A 15,695-nucleotide genomic window follows, 5' to 3' on the forward strand; every position below is an offset into this window, starting at 1 on the left:
GCCGGCAAGGCATGCTCATGCTTTCTCCTTCTTTTTCCTCCCATTTTTTATGTGTTTTATTTATATATTTGCCTTGCCTGTTGGTGGCGTGTTATTGGGAGGCACGATCTGTGCATAAAGAGTTGTGCTTTTCCACGACCCAGCCAATACGATACGATTGCTTGGTTGGTTGGTTGTCGCCGGCCACTGCGTTTGCGTGCTCCCCACCCAGCTCAGTCCACCGAGCTGTTGCATTCCCAAAGAGAGAGAATTCTGGCTTTTCTTATCCTGCTACCCAGGCCAGGCACCCGGTTTTCGTCTTCATAAAAACCACGACAATCATCTGTTTTTGCTTCATTTCTTCTGTTCTCAACATCTTTGTCAATCTTGTTTTTGCTCCACTGTAAGTCTAATCAATCACAGGTCGCCGCTGCCCGCTGGGTAGAGACTACTCCCTTTTTCTTTTCTTTTTTGAGACAGGTAGAGACTACTCCTTTGTTATTGATTTGGACCGCCATCCCGATCCGCAAAACTCTTTGGGCCCGGAGATTCTAAAAAAAAAAACTCTTTGGCCCGGTTGATTGCAAAAACGAAGAAGAGTGATTTAGGCCCGGCAGCAGCAAGCAGAGGAGTCGCCACTCTCCAGGGTCCAGGCTAGTACATCTCAGCGACTGCATTTCAACTTATTTAGTCCCACACCGCTAGGCGCTAGAGAGTCGTCCCACCTGGGCCACTTTAAAACAGCTTCCGGTGCCAGCATTAGAGAGCACGCAGCTGCGTGGTGAGCACATAGCGAACTATTCTTTCGCCTTTTACTAAAGAATACCGTGGGCTCGCCACATCAAGCAGCATACACCAATTTTTTGAGGGTTCCTTCTCCTTGTGAGAAGGTCCTACAATGTGGATCCCAAATGTTTAAACTGCTGCCTTCAGTTAAGTGTTATTGTTCCATCTGTGAATAAGCTTTGTTTGGGTCTTTGCACAGCATGGTTCACTGTAAGAGCTGTGAATTACACTGGGCCAACAGAACAGTTCTGTACGTGGTTCATGCTTGAAATTGGTTATACATGAAATTTGGGTAGAATTATGAGAACTGTAGTGCAGCTCACTCGGCTGACAGTTATCTCACGGACGGTCACCCTCTTCTTTACAGGTATACAGAGCACCCACCACTCACTATTTGCAATCCTGAAGCAAACTTCAAACACCCTCTGCCTTACTACCAATTCCACAAGCAAGATCAGCAGCAGCAGCCAAACCAAACAAATACTCCCTCCGTCCGCGAACAAGTGTACATCTAGCTTTTGTCTTAAATCAAAGTTTTAAAACTTTAACCAACTTTATAGAAAAAAATAGCAGCATTTATGGCACTAAATTAGTATCACTAGATTCGTTTTGAAATGCATTTTCATAATATACCAATTTGATGTCATATATACTACTACTCTTTTCTAAAAAGTTGGTCAGAATTATAAAACTTTGACTTAGCAGAAATGATAGAAGTACACTTATTCACGGACGGAGGGAGTACTCCAGTAACAACTTCAGCTGTCAGAAGAAGACATGATCTCAAGCTCAGCCCACCACAGCGGCGACACCTTGGGGGTGGCCCTGTCGGGCCCCAGCGCCGTGATCTCCCTCAGCCGGGCCGCCACCTCCGCCATCGCCGGCCTCCTCTTCGGGTCCGGGTCGACGCAGGACCTCGCCACCTCGCACAGCGCGCGCGCGGCCTCCTCGGAGAAGGAGGAGCCGATGCTGGGGTCGAACAGCTCCGCCAGCCGCACCTCGCCGTCCAGGTAGCGGGACGCCCACCGCTCCAGCGGCCCGTCCTCGTCGGAGCAGGCCACCCTCCCGGTCAGTATCTCCAGCAGCACCACGCCGTATCTGTGCACCGCGGTTTCCAGGTCCGATGTGGCTGAACGAGGTGATGATCCCTTTGCGCCGTCGTCTGGGAATTCGAGGTCTGAGACCTTCGCGGCGAAATCGTCGGTGAGGTATATGGTCGTCGAGTCCAAGCTCCTCGGCACCACGGGTGGGTTCAGCTGGTGCATGTGCTCCAGGCAGTAGGCGATCCCCATGCATATCCTCAGCCGCGTCACCCAGTCCAGCTTCTCGGCTTCTCTCACTGCAACATGGATTGACGAGGATGAGACATTGTCAAAATATAATGTTGATACACCGACTGACTTATGTAGTTGATACAACTTATGTCAAAAAACGTCTTATATTATGGGACGGAGGGAGTAATAGATACAACTTATGCAGTAGACGGCCGGGGGTTCGACCTCCATTTCGAAAAAAACTTATGTAGTTGATGCACACATACTCATATCTTCTGAACTAACAAGAGATGATTGAGTTTCGAGAGATCAGATTCAGTTAAGACAGGGGAAATTAAGATACCAAATTATGCCGCTAAAGTAAGTAGCAAATTCTGAGCCATATGAGGTAGAAAACTCTCGAGTACGGTTCTAGGGGAAGGAGGTCTAAAAAAGTTTAGAAATCGTAGAAGATTTGTTAAAATCGAGTTGTTCAATAATGTTAGAAATTATATGAAGCACATCACTGGTTAAAGATGATTGCCAAGCGCTTTGACTTTGAATAAGACCACACTCCTTTTTCTCTTTCTTCTCCTCTTTTTAGGAAATGATAATCTCTTTATTCTCCCTCCTATTTTATCTTATATGATACTCCTAATTCATAAGGGAAACATAGAGATCTTTATCAGTTAGAATCTGCTTGCTGAACAGGTATGCATAGTTCATTTGTCGGAGAAACTTTTATGTAAGGTTTTGCGGGATCATGATTTACACCGTTGTTAACAAATATTCACATAAAAGGATTTCTGTAGTTACAGGGTGAAGAGAACAGATTTGTGAAAAGGGGGGAAAATATAAAATCATTGTAAGAAACTAAGAATACACTTACCATGCAGATACTCAAAAAGCGTCCCATTCGGAGCGTATTCAAATACCATGGCTCTGGTAAAAGGATGCCCTTCCTCACAGTAGCCAAGCAAGTTCATAAAATTCCTGTGGTTTACTTTTGACAAAGTTGTGATCTGAAAACATAACCATTGGAATCAAACATAAGCTAAGCAGTGTACATTTATACAAGCGGCAGGAAACTGAATAGTACCTTTTTCCTGTACTGTGATTCACATTCTTTGGACCAATCCTTTGCAGACGTTACCAAACTCGACGCAACTGCAATTTCAACTCCACTAGATAAAGTTCCCTTGTACATCATGCAGCTAGATGTGGAGCCGATTATATTGCTGAAATCCTCGCTCGCTGATTCCAGCTCTGATCGTTTCAGTGCAGGTACACCTATAAATATACGATTAAATTGTGATGTGACATCTGAACAAACTGCTAGATACACACATGTTGAAGTACAAACAAAGCATACCTGTTACAAAAGCTTTTTGCAATTGTCCGCTAAGCCCTGTCACCCAAGGTTTCACAGTCCCCACTTTTTTAGCTCGGCAGTACAGAGCACCAGCTGCTGATATGATAAGGAAAGCAGCAACCCCTACTGCAACTAAACCATAGGTTGTCCAGGAATGCTTATGAGATGGAGTTTGAACCGAATGATCATGCCCAGCTCCCCCAGCTGCAGGCTTAAACTTAAGCGCATGTGGAAGGACTATTGGTGGATCATGGCGTAAAGGGGATCGCTGTGGCGTCGGTCGTGAATAAAATGGTGATGGTGCACCTTCTGGTGGTGATGATATGAATGCTGAGGGTGCTGGAGCAGACACTGGTCCTGATGTTGGAGCTTGTGTATGTGAGAAAAGATACCCGGCACCTTGGTTTTCACCACCAATCTGCAGCAATCTTCTGAAAGTCCAAGAAAAGGAATAGTTAGGACTTGGATGTACTATTATCAAGATAAATATTTGCCATTTCTGATGATGGAAGTACAAAAACCACCTGCCCTTGATTTATTTACTATCATATTCACACGATCATTTATGTATAATATAAGAGACATAGTGCAATACCGTATTTCTCTTTCAAATACTTAAGTACTTAAAGTTTAAAATTCAGTGAGAAAAAGAAAGATCTCACTCGACAACCTAGTGGCACTTTCTTTCAAAAAAAAAACACAACCTAGTGGCACATCTCTGATCTCTCCGTGACAACAATCCAAGGCTTTCTAAAATAACCACAGGCACCATTCATATAAATGCTAAAAAGTTGCTACTACTGCAGAACTTCACCCAGCAATCTGTCTCTGTGGATAAACATGCAAAGAGAAGCGGAGCAAAAAGTTCAGTTCAGAGCTCAAGAGATGAACTTGTTTTTGCTGAACTTGTTTTAATAAAGTGGCCGCATGCATCTTTCCGATGCAGAGGCCGGGGGAAGTCCTCCTTTTCAAAAAAAAAGGTACAATAGTAATCCAATAAACCGGACTTCCAGTTTTTACAAGAAGAAAATAATCACTAGGGAACCAGATCACCAGTGCTTATATGCATATAGCTAATGTCAGTTCAGTTCAGAGCTCAAGAGATGATGAACTGGTAAATTTGTGGCATTTGTTACCTAATGGTAATAGGCCAACACTAAAAACACCTATTTTCTAGTTCCAATCTAAAAAATCACAAACTCTGGATAGCAAAATCGCACCGATCCATTTCCTGCAAGCACCAAAAAAAAAAAGAACCAGTTCCAGAATCTGAGCGCTCACCTACGACTAAAAGAAGCTCCATTGCTGCTCAACTCCTCAGCTCCAACTCCGAAGCCCCCAATCCCTGCAGCAAGCAACGCCGTAAGCCCAAATGCATACCCCCAACAACTGTGAGGAATCCAAAGCTCAAGCAAAAGAGAAATAAACCTGCTCCTCCCTGAAGCCGCCAAGAGAAGGCAAGCAGGAACAGAAGAAGGAGCATGTGGGGCGGCGGCCACTCCATCGCTTAACCGCTGCACGGGCCGAAAAAATAGCAGTGGAGGCGCAGTGCCTGGCGTCGGAGGGGAGGAAATCTGATCCGGAAGGTGGATGGCGGCGGTCACGGGAGGCGGGATGCCGGAGAAGAGACGGCGCGTGGTGTGGTTGGGAAGAGGGCGGTGGAGGCGGCGAAAGTGGCAGCCGAAGGTGGTGGAGAGGAGAGGGAAAGGGAGGCTGCACGAAGGCGACTACACAACAAGAAGCTTTTAGTTGGTTCTTTTTTTCTTTCGTTTTAAAATTCTTTGGTTCGTTGATCTAATCATCCTCCACATGTATGGATTGCAAATTAATGTAGCTTGCTCGTCATTGTGGAACCAACTACCTAGATTTCCTTCCTCTTCATTTCGGGGTATAATCGTCGTCTTCAACAACTTTGACCGTTACTTTTTTACATGAATGTGAATTTTTTACAAGAAACATAAGAGTGCGTTTTTGTAAAATTGTGGTGCTATTAAAAATATCTTTATTCCAAAACTAGTTATAATAATTTTAAGCATCGAATACTTATTGATAGTGTATGGGTGTGATTTTGACTACACCCATTCTAGGAAGTTGTCTATTTGCAAAAGGATGTATCGCACAAGATATATACTTTCAAAATGTCTATGCATGGTAAGCATTGCTCACAAGTGAATCTCCTTGTTGAACTGTTGTGAGATTCTCGACAATGGTCCTTGTTTCGTGTACTTTCCCACTTTGAAAAACTACAAATATAACAATATTTACAAGAGATGATGTTTTTGGAAGCAAAACAAATAAAAGAAAGGCACCATAGCTACTAAATGCGGACTATCCCCCTTTTAAGGGAAGTGGGGGAGCTTTAACACGATTTGAGAGGGGCTAAATGAGTTTTAAACAGAGTTGAGGGCTAATCTAGTGTATTATGTTAAATTTAGTTCAAATAGTGCTAAATACTATATGTTTATGTAAGGGCATCTCCGAAGGAGACCCTCAAAGCTCCTGTATATGTCCGGATTGTGGTGTCCGGACCATTTTTGTCATCCAATGGGGACCCCCTACAGAGCGGTCCGGACGTCCTTTTTCGTGCAAACCGAAAGCAACTTGGTAGGGGGGGGGGATGACCACCTTTGGCCCTCACTAAGCTCTTCCACTGCCTAAGGCTAAGTTGTTCGAGTCCTCAAAGGAAATAAAGACCATCTCCCTCTATGTTGGCCTTTTATGTAGACAATTTTGATTTACTTACGCGCAGAAGGATATCAATGGGCCATTTAGCTTGCTCCTTACACCGCAGTGAGGGTGTTTTATCTGTTAATGATGACCAGACTTGAAAGGTAAAGTAGCCCCCAAAACACATCTACATTATAATATGTAGTCATTACAAATGTGATTGGGTGTTCACAGGTTTGCACACATGTGGAAAAAAGGCTTGTGAGGCTGCCTACTACCATAAATCCGGATGTGCAATTTTAGGAAGGAGATCAAATGTGACATTTTGGGCTTAGCATGTACTAGAATGGTATTATGTTGCGTCAAAATTCATGCTCCAGCTACTTCATCCAATGTATCTAACCCCCATCAATCTGAACTGATGGACCGAGCGTGCAATATATTTCAACATTCCCCCTCACATCTATTAATTTAGTCTTTGGACATGGGATCGATGTAGGTCGCAAATATCTTTTTTTAATAATGCGTTGACAGGATTTTGAACTCGAAACCTCTTGGCTCTGGTACCATATTGAATTCATGCACCAACTAGTTACTCAAAAAATCTGAACTGTGAGGGAGGGTTGAAAATTATACTCCAACACCTTGCTGCAAAGTGCCACTCCCCCCTTCCAAATAGCGTGTCATAACATTGACGTATTAAATCCCCATTCGATCGCAATGATGGTAGAAGCACATGTACTAAGCGTAGTTTTGACCCGACCCAATACCCATTTGGGGTTGCTCTAGTTGAACCATGGCATCACAGATGCAACACATACCAAACCGTTGGATGTCAAAAAAATAAAAAGAAGGGCTAGACCTATAAGTTTCTTCAGCTTGTAGATAGCCATGTAGTTGACAAAGAAGTATTCCAGCTAGTGTGATCTTCATTGTCTCTTTTCCGGACAAGGCCTCTTAAGATTCCATAGGCATTCATCATGGAATTATGGCGCTTCTCGTGTGTGATAGAATTTTCTCCTCCTAGTTTTGGTTGAAATTAATTTCCAAAGACAATGCTAGTGCAGTGAAAAAGGTAAAGCTACAATACCCTCAGATGACAAGTGCGCTATGCCAAATCAAGGGTCAACATCATAAACTCTGGCACTGAACTCCCCACCCCTCTACATGGGCGTTGCGTCCATGTTAGATGGATTGTATGGATTGGCTAAATTTTTCAAAGGTAACTTGTGAGCTTTATCGATTAGAGAATAATGTTCTTCAATAGATGGTACATATTTTTTTTACAGTTTTAAAATATGTTCATGCGACTTTCCAAATTTATGATAAATGTGTAGATTCAACAATTTTTCCCGTCTTCATTTCTAAAGTTCCCCTTGACAACATGACACAACGTATATCTCCATATCCACCCTACTAGCTACTTCTTTTGTTCCAAAAATATTTGAAGTTCTAGCTTTATCTTAAGTCAAAGTTCTTTTAGTTTGACCCACTTTATATAAAAAAATTGCCAAACTCTACAGCATCAAATATATATAGTATAAAAATATATGCTATGTTGAAACTAATGAAGCAAAAGTCCACAGAGCTATATTGAAGGATCAAACAACCGTGCAAGCACTCCAAAAAAACCAGAAATTGCATCGAGGTTCAAGGAGAGGCTAGCTACCCCATCTACCAGTGCGAGTCGAGGGCGCGCCGCCGCTGCTTCACCGGAAGCTGGCCAGAACATGAATCTTGCGGCACCAACACGGACGGGGAGACTCTGATCTTTAGCCCAGAAGGACCAGCACACCAGAAGAGAGGCCACCACCGATTGAATTTTGCAAAGAACTGGAACGAATCTAATGAAGCTAATTTGATGTTGTAGATGTTGATATAGTTTTTTTTTCTAAAAATTTAGTCAAACTTAATTTGTTTTTCTTTTTTCGGAAAGGATCAGATGTATTATAAAATTTCATTGGAAGTACAAAACATCTCAAATATAATAAAAATTGCATCGAGATTCTGAGACCACCGAATGACCACTACAACGCTAGAATGAGCCGCCGACGCGTCGTTGTCGCCACTCCCCTATCGGAGCCGGCTCGACCTTGTCGATGATAGCCAGGAAGTCATTGTGCCCATGCGCCTAAGGACCAACGGCCTGGAGCCGCAGTCGTCGTCGTTGACCTTTTCATAGATCTGAAGCACCTGACACCAAATCTCGTCACGTGACGAGAAACTCTAACCTCACCGTCCCAAGGAGACTGCGGGAATCTACGCCGGAGCTCCGTCGAATATGTACAAACGGACAAACTCGAGGAGAATCGAAGCCCGGAAGACAAACTAAGAAGAAGCGTCGTCATCCGCCCGAACGCCGCACCTGCCAGGACTAAAAAAAATCTAACCTAAAATACTAACCAGAGTGAATGCACCGGGATTTTCCTCTCCGCCACCGACCGTCGGAGCGCAGGCAAAAGAGAGACGAATCCACGGGTTCGTGATGAAATCTGAAGAGGAAAGTTTGTCCTAGCTGCCTAAGGTTAGGGGAGGAGACAAGAGGAAGTGTTTTTTTTAGATAAAAGGCGTTAACCTGACTTTTTATTAATAAAGCCACCAAGCGTTAAACAAAGGTTCCCAATCACAACACCAGCCATCCAGGCAAGTTAAAACGAGAGAAAGTGTTCCGTTCAAAATACTACCTCTTATCAAAATATAAGACTTTATTTAGGCTAAACTAGTCTAAAAACGTTATATATTTTGATATGGAGGGAGTATAAACTTAATTTGTTTTGACTTAGAACGAATGAAGCTTCAAACATTTTGGAAGAGAGATCCTTTGGTTCCACGCGAGACGCACATGCAGGGTAGGGTGGGGTGAAGCCCATGCTAGCTAGCTCGTGCACATCACGTGAAAGAAGCGGTCGTGACGCCGCTATCACCATAAATCTCCGACCATAAAAATAAGCATGAGACACCCCACCGGCTAGACTACGACCGGTAACCACTAACCGCACCACACCACTGGTTCTACTTAAAAATCTGGATAGGGAAAAAAAGCACGGTCAACCATGGACGCAAGATAGATAAACCAACGAGCACCGGCCAATCACTCGACGACGACTCATGCCCTCGATCGAGCGTCGCCCTGCATGGCCGGTCGATCCAAAGTGATTAAGAATTAAGAAGATACGAATGCCTAACAATATACTAGTGCTGATGCTGGATTGAGATCCAAGTGACGTTTTTCAGCCGTCCGATCTATGGATCATGTGCAGCGCAGCTGGTGCCACGGTAACCGAGTTGGTTTTGCTGCAATGCACCGCAAAGTGGAGTGTTTCGGCAAGTCTTATACCATTCTTGGCTCTATGCACCTTTGCTTGTTCTGTGCATAATACAAAAGAGGGGCCAATTTGCAAGAGATCGAAATCTGAAATTGTATTTAGTACTGGACGGACAGTAAAGTACACAACCGTCTGGTCCAGCGTAGGTGCTTAGCCATCGTCGGTCGTGTTAGGTTTGGGAGGTACAGACAGGACAATAAAGGTGACGGCGATAGGGACGCCCCGGCCGTACGTACACGGCGTGTCGGCGTTTCCACCCATTGTAATGGTCTGCTACATCGTGCCCTGCACGTACCGTCTCCAAACTAATTAAAGACATGCTAGATTTTGGCCACCGGCAGTTGCCATCGGCTGCATCGGATCTTCAGCTGGGGGAGTTTTTAATCTCGTAATATGGCTGTTTTTCACAAGAAAAAAAATGTGAATATGGTAATGTTCTCAGATTCTTGGCACAATGGCACCTGGAGATTACTATAACTCTATAAGGGACTGCTGTATGATCCCTTTTATTGCTGCAGTAATTAACTAGTTAGCTCATGTAAAATGTAATCAACTAGTTAGTGCATGACCTGATCACGATCACCGGCTCACCGCTGCATTCCGTGGCCACAACTTGTAGCAATCTGGCAAGAGTATATAGACGTATGCATGTGAGTTGTGTAGATCTGATCGACCAACGGATCTCGTCGGACCATGTCGTAGTTTAGTGAAGTCGCCGGAGACAAATTCGCCCGTCCGTCTGTCGATTTGTTTAGCTGGGAGCTGGCTGTATTACGCACCTTTGCGTACGATCGTGCACAGATACGGGAGGCGATGATCAGCTGTGCTGCCTTTTGCCGCGTGGGATATTCGGTACCACGTTGTTGCCTAGACAAGATTAGACTTGCGTTGAGCAAACTATACATAGTTCAGGAGCAACGACCGCTCGCTGACTTGGAGTAGAAGACACGGGCCCATGTATTCTCAATGCGCCTGCTTGCCTGCGATGATTACTCTTTTTTTTTGCAGGTAAGCGATGATTACTCTTGCATGCAGGTGATGCAACGCAGTAATCTAGAGATTACAATAAAATATACTGCATAAGTACAACGTATGATTTTTCAGTCCGATGTCCAGTAAAAAAAATATTCCTTAATATGTGGTGAAAAATTATTGTTGCTATAATATAAGAGAGAATGTACTAATTAAGAGAAGTCAAGTTCTTGAAGAAAGCTTCAAGATTTTGCACACCAAAAGTCGATGGGGGCTCGTGCTATAACGGGAAACTATGTTAATGCCCACTCCCCTAAGGCAACTAGTAAAACAGTGGGGTGGAGCAGACCTCCTATGAGTTTTGTTAAGCTGAATGTTGATTCTTCTTTTGATCATGATCTGCTTAGGGGCACAACCAAGGCTATCCTCCGATATGACAAAGGATGGTTCATTGTTGGTCGAAACTTGAGGATTGATTGGTGTGCTGATGTATTAGCAGCAGAAGTGTTGGTTCTAAGGTTTGACTTATTCCTTGCACAAAAGGCGGGTTGCAATTGTTTTGTTGTTAGCCCCGGCAACATGGAAGTGATTAACACAAAAGAATGAAGGACAATCGGCGGAAGTGTTTGATGATTGTTATTTTATGGCTTGTGATTTTTCTCTTATTAGGTTTGAATATTGTAATAGGGAAGCAAATAAGTTGGCTCATGACCTTGCTAGGCTAGCGAAATTTTTCGTGACAAGGGATTGGTTTAAGGAGCCTATGGACGATATTCTACCTCTTCTTATTGACGAGGTAACCGTTATTTCTATTTAATAAAGTTGACGTTTATTTAGAAAAGATAAGAGGGACCATGTTAGAAGTGCTCAGTTCCTTTTTGTTTTCTTTGCTTCACATCAGTATTTATTCTGAGTGACACTTCTAAGATAGTATCACTATATATGTACCAAGGAAAAAACGTCAATCACACATGCAATAGTCGTGTGTCGGGTTGGCAGGCCAGCATGCACATGCCCATGCCCCGCCATATCGACGATATAAGAGCATCCCTAATTTAGAGGAGTATACGACCGAGTTTCTTTAGAGGGGTATAATTTTCCTCCTTTAACGGTGGCCAGACCTAACCGATTTCCTATATTTAGAGGAGTATATTGTTGGAAATATGCCCTAGAGGTAAAAATATTTGTATATTATTTTTTCATATTCATAATTAAGAGTTTATATTCTATGTTATAACTGCTATGATCCTGGAATATGCGATTCAGTGGAAAACTCATATGCACGTGTGGAATGATAAACGGTAAATGAAATGTTTCTAGTCTCGCCTCTAGGACTAGCTCAGGTGTTGTTGGTGGTCACGTTTTCCGGATCTTAGGATATCGTTAAGTGTAACGATGATCCTAAAACAACATTGAGATTATGACATTAGAAGAACGATCATATTGAATCGGCCCAATCTTGTTTGTTACGAATTGAGTTAATATTGTCTGCATTCAACTGTAATAACACAGAGTGTTAACGTGTGATATTGCTTCTTAGACCACGAGAGTATCATGGTCATTTCTTACCATACGATGAGCTTTGGGGTTTCTCAAACATCACATGTAACACAGTGATCATAACGACAACCTACATGTTCATCGTAGCAATATCGTGATAATATATTGAGTGTTAGTAAGAAGCAATATGACGAACGGTTTTGTTCATGTCTATGAGTGAACGAACCTACGGGGTGAAAGATCGTGGATGTCGCCTAGAGGGGGGGGTGAATAGGCGCTTTAAAATAATTACGATTTAGGCTTGAACAAATGCGGAATAAACCTAGCGGTTAATTTGACAAGCACAAAACCTACAACAACTAGGCTCACCTATGTGCACCAACAACTTATGCTAAGCAAGATAAACAACTAAGTGATAGCAAGATATATGACAAGAAACAATATGGCTATCACAAAGTAAAGTGCATAAGTAAAGGGTTCGGGTAAGAGATAACCGAGGCACCCAGAGACGACGATGTATCCCGAAGTTCACACCCTTGCGGATGCTAATCTCCGTTTGGAGCGGTGTGGAGGCACAATGCTCCCCAAGAAGCCACTAGGGCCACCGTAATCTCCTCACGCCCTCGCACAATGCAAGATGCCGTGATTCCACTAAGGGACCCTTGAGGGCGGTCACCGAACCCGTACAAATGGCAATCCTTGGGGGCGGTCACCGAACCCGTACACTTTGGCAACCCTTGGGGGCGGTCACCGGTACCCGTCAAATTGCTCGGGGCGATCTCCACAACCTAATTGGAGACCCCGACGCTTGCCCGGAGCTTCACCACAATGATTGAGCTCCGAACACCACCAACCGTCTAGGGCGCCCAAGCACCCAAGAGGAACAAGCTCAAGGGCACCAAGCACCCAAGAGTAATAAGCTTCTCAACTTGTAACTTCCACGTATCACCGTGGAGAACTCAAACCGATGCACCAAATGCAATGGCAAGGGCACACGGAGTGCTCAAGTCCTTCTCTCTCAAATCCCACCGAAGCAACTAATGCTAGGGAGGAAAAAGAGAGGAAGAACAAGAAGGAGAACACCAAGAACTCCAAGATCTAGATCCAAGGGGTTCCCCTCACATAGAGGAGAAAGTGATTGGTGGAAATGTGGATCTAGATCTCCTCTTTCTTCCCTCAAAAACTAGCAAGAATCCATGGAGGGATTGAGAGTTAGCAAGCTCGAAGAAGGTCAACAATGGGGGAAGAACACGAGCTCCAAGGATTAGGTTCATTGGGGAAGAAGACCTCCTTATATAGTGGGGGGAACAATCCAACCGTTACCCCCACTTCAGCCCCGCAGAGAGCGGTACTACCGCTTGGCCAGCGATACTACCGCTTGCCCCTATAAGCGGTACTACCGCTCCCCCTCGCGGTACTGCCGCTGGACCCAGAGCGGTACTACCGCGGTGGCAGGGCGGTACTACCACAAACGAGCGGTACTACGGCCCCCACTGCCGCGGCTAGTACCGTAGAACCCGACACGAAAAAAGACCCCTCGAATCGAGGCGGTACTAGTACGAGACCGCAGCGGTACTACGGCTGGGGGCTACCAGCGGTACTACCGCTCTGGAGCGGTACTACCGCTCTAGAGCGGTACTATCGCTTGTAGCACCCAAGCGGTACTACCGCTCCGGCCCGCGGTACTACCGCTAGGACCAAAACTGCCATAACTTCTGCATATGAGCTCCGAATTGAGCAAACTCAAGCTTGTTGGAAAGAGGAAGACGAGTAGCATCAAAACAGTGACTGGTTATAGTAAGAAGAGGCAGGGGAGGTATGCCAACAAATAGAGGAGTGAAACCTCCAACCGAGAAGAACCGGCATAACCTCCAACATCGAAAACATCATAGAAGATGCGAGTGAACTCCGTTTTCGATGAACTCGAGCTTGTCATCAAGATGACCATAAGCTCCAAAACTCTCAAAGAAAAGAACCAAACAAGAACCAATAAGGATGATGCAAGGATGCAATGGTTTGAGCTCTCTACGAATGATACGATCAAGCTACTCATCTTTGCCTTGCACATGGTCCACTTGAGCTAGATGATGACGATCTTGACTCCCTCAAGTTGGACCACCTTTCTTGGTTGCGTTGGCTCGATGAAGACTAGTTGATTGCTCCCCCATACTCCACTATGGGTGAGCCACTCTTCCGCACATCTTCACAAGTCCATTGTCACCACAATGGACGGCAAGCTTCAAGCATTTGATCTCTTCATGATGCTTCACTTGAACTTGCACACCGCAACCTAACCCCACAAAGAACTCTCACGAAGATCATGGGTTAGTAAACAAAGCGTTATTGACAATGCTTACCACACCATGGGATCGCTTGATCCCTCTCGGTACATCTTCTACGCTTTGTGAGTTGATCAAGTTGATTCACTCTTGACTTAGTCTTGATCAACCTTGAATCTTTTCAACTCTCTTCATTTGGATGATGTCTTGAAGATATACATGAATGATCACACAATCTTCTTCTTCAAGACATGCTTGCAATAAGCTCAACTCTCACATGACCAATCTTTGGATAATTCCTTAATAACACCTTGGTCACCACATAAACTCCTTGAAACCAACACATGGACTTCAAGAAATTCCTATGGACAAATCCTTCAAATATAACTCAAGGCAACCATTAGTCCATAGAGATTGTCATCAATTACCAAAACCAAACATGGGGGCACCGCATGTTCTTTCAGAGAGTGACAGAAGCTTAAACCCCAGTTTATGCGCTATTCCGTAAGGGACCGATTGGATACAAAAGTTTAATGCTATGGTTAGAATATATTCTTAATACTTTTCTCGTAGTTGCGGATGCTTGCGAGACGGTTAATCATAAGTAGGAGGCTTGTTCAAGTAAGAACAACACCTAAGCACCGGTCCACCCACATATCGAATTATCAAAGTAGCGAACACAAATCGAATCAACATGGTGAAAGTGACTAGATGAAATTCTCATGTACCCTCAAGAACGCTTTGCTTATCATAAGAGACCGTTTTGGCCTGTCCTTTGCCTCAAAAGGATTGGGCTACCTTGCTGCACTTTTGTTACTACTATCGTTACTTGCTCGGTACAAATTATCTTGCTCTCAAACTACTCTGTTACTTACAATTTCAGCACTTGCAGACATTACCTTGCTGAAAACCACTTGTCATTTCCTTTTGCTCCTCGTTGGGTTCAAAACTCTTACTTATCAAAAAGAGCTACAATTGATCCCCTATACTTGTGGGTCATCACATGCCCGTCCTTGCCGTGTGAGGGGATTGTTTGGCCGACTTTGCGTGAGTATGCCTGGGTAGGCGTGCTGCATGCCCGGGCGTTGTGTGACACTTTTACCCAGGCTTTGCCCATAGGGGCTTTCCAACCCAGGGCAGAACGGGACGAAGCCACCCGTCTAGAAGGTGAGCCCGGGGAATCCGTCTCCCATAGTGCACCCACGCACACCAACAATTGTCCAATCAAACCCATGGGAACATCTCTGTGTGAACACACCTTAGCCGTAGAAATGTCGAGCAAATACACAGGCTGCCCGAAAGAATCAAGAAGCAATAGACAAGACCACCACCAACACACCAAAAGTGGTCTGAACCCAGAACCAGAAATCAGCGACATCAACCAGGCTGACAACGGAGCAGGAGAGGTGCCCGACATAACCCAACCTCGCACAAATCAATAGCCGAGTATGCCGCGGAGTCGGCCACTTGAGAAGACACCAAGTAAGCCATCCGAATGATGTTTTTTTAATTATTCACAAAACGCGATGTCAGTGACTATGATCATGTTGTGTTTGTTACT

The 15,695-nt window shown here is 44.4% G+C and overlaps 1 protein-coding gene and 1 non-coding gene across 3 annotated transcripts; one reads left to right on the forward strand and one right to left on the reverse strand.

Moving 5' to 3' along the window:
* Positions 1 to 751: 751 nt before the first annotated feature.
* LOC120963740 (U5 spliceosomal RNA) lies at positions 752 to 871 on the forward strand. Its single transcript, XR_005755486.1, has one exon. It is a non-coding gene; the product is annotated as a U5 spliceosomal RNA (small nuclear RNA).
* Positions 872 to 1,299: 428 nt separating this feature from the next.
* LOC109756254 (protein MALE DISCOVERER 2) lies at positions 1,300 to 5,117 on the reverse strand. Of its 2 annotated transcripts, none has more exons than XM_020315119.3 (6): positions 4,819 to 5,117; positions 4,672 to 4,735; positions 3,391 to 3,818; positions 3,118 to 3,308; positions 2,908 to 3,040; positions 1,300 to 2,104 (listed from the first exon to the last, which is right to left on the reverse strand). In XM_020315119.3, exons 1-6 carry the CDS (start codon positions 4,892 to 4,894, stop codon positions 1,524 to 1,526), a joined length of 1,473 nt encoding a protein of 490 aa, XP_020170708.1. In that variant the 5' UTR covers positions 4,895 to 5,117; the 3' UTR covers positions 1,300 to 1,523. The 2 variants fall into 2 exon arrangements, with proteins under 2 accessions (XP_020170708.1, XP_020170701.1); XM_020315112.4 differs by having other exon boundaries at positions 3,391 to 3,821.
* Between the last annotated feature and the right edge of the window lie 10,578 nt (positions 5,118 to 15,695).

This window comes from Aegilops tauschii, chromosome 4 (assembly GCF_002575655.3).
Source record: "Aegilops tauschii subsp. strangulata cultivar AL8/78 chromosome 4, Aet v6.0, whole genome shotgun sequence".
NCBI classification, from domain to species: Eukaryota; Viridiplantae; Streptophyta; class Magnoliopsida; order Poales; family Poaceae; genus Aegilops; species Aegilops tauschii.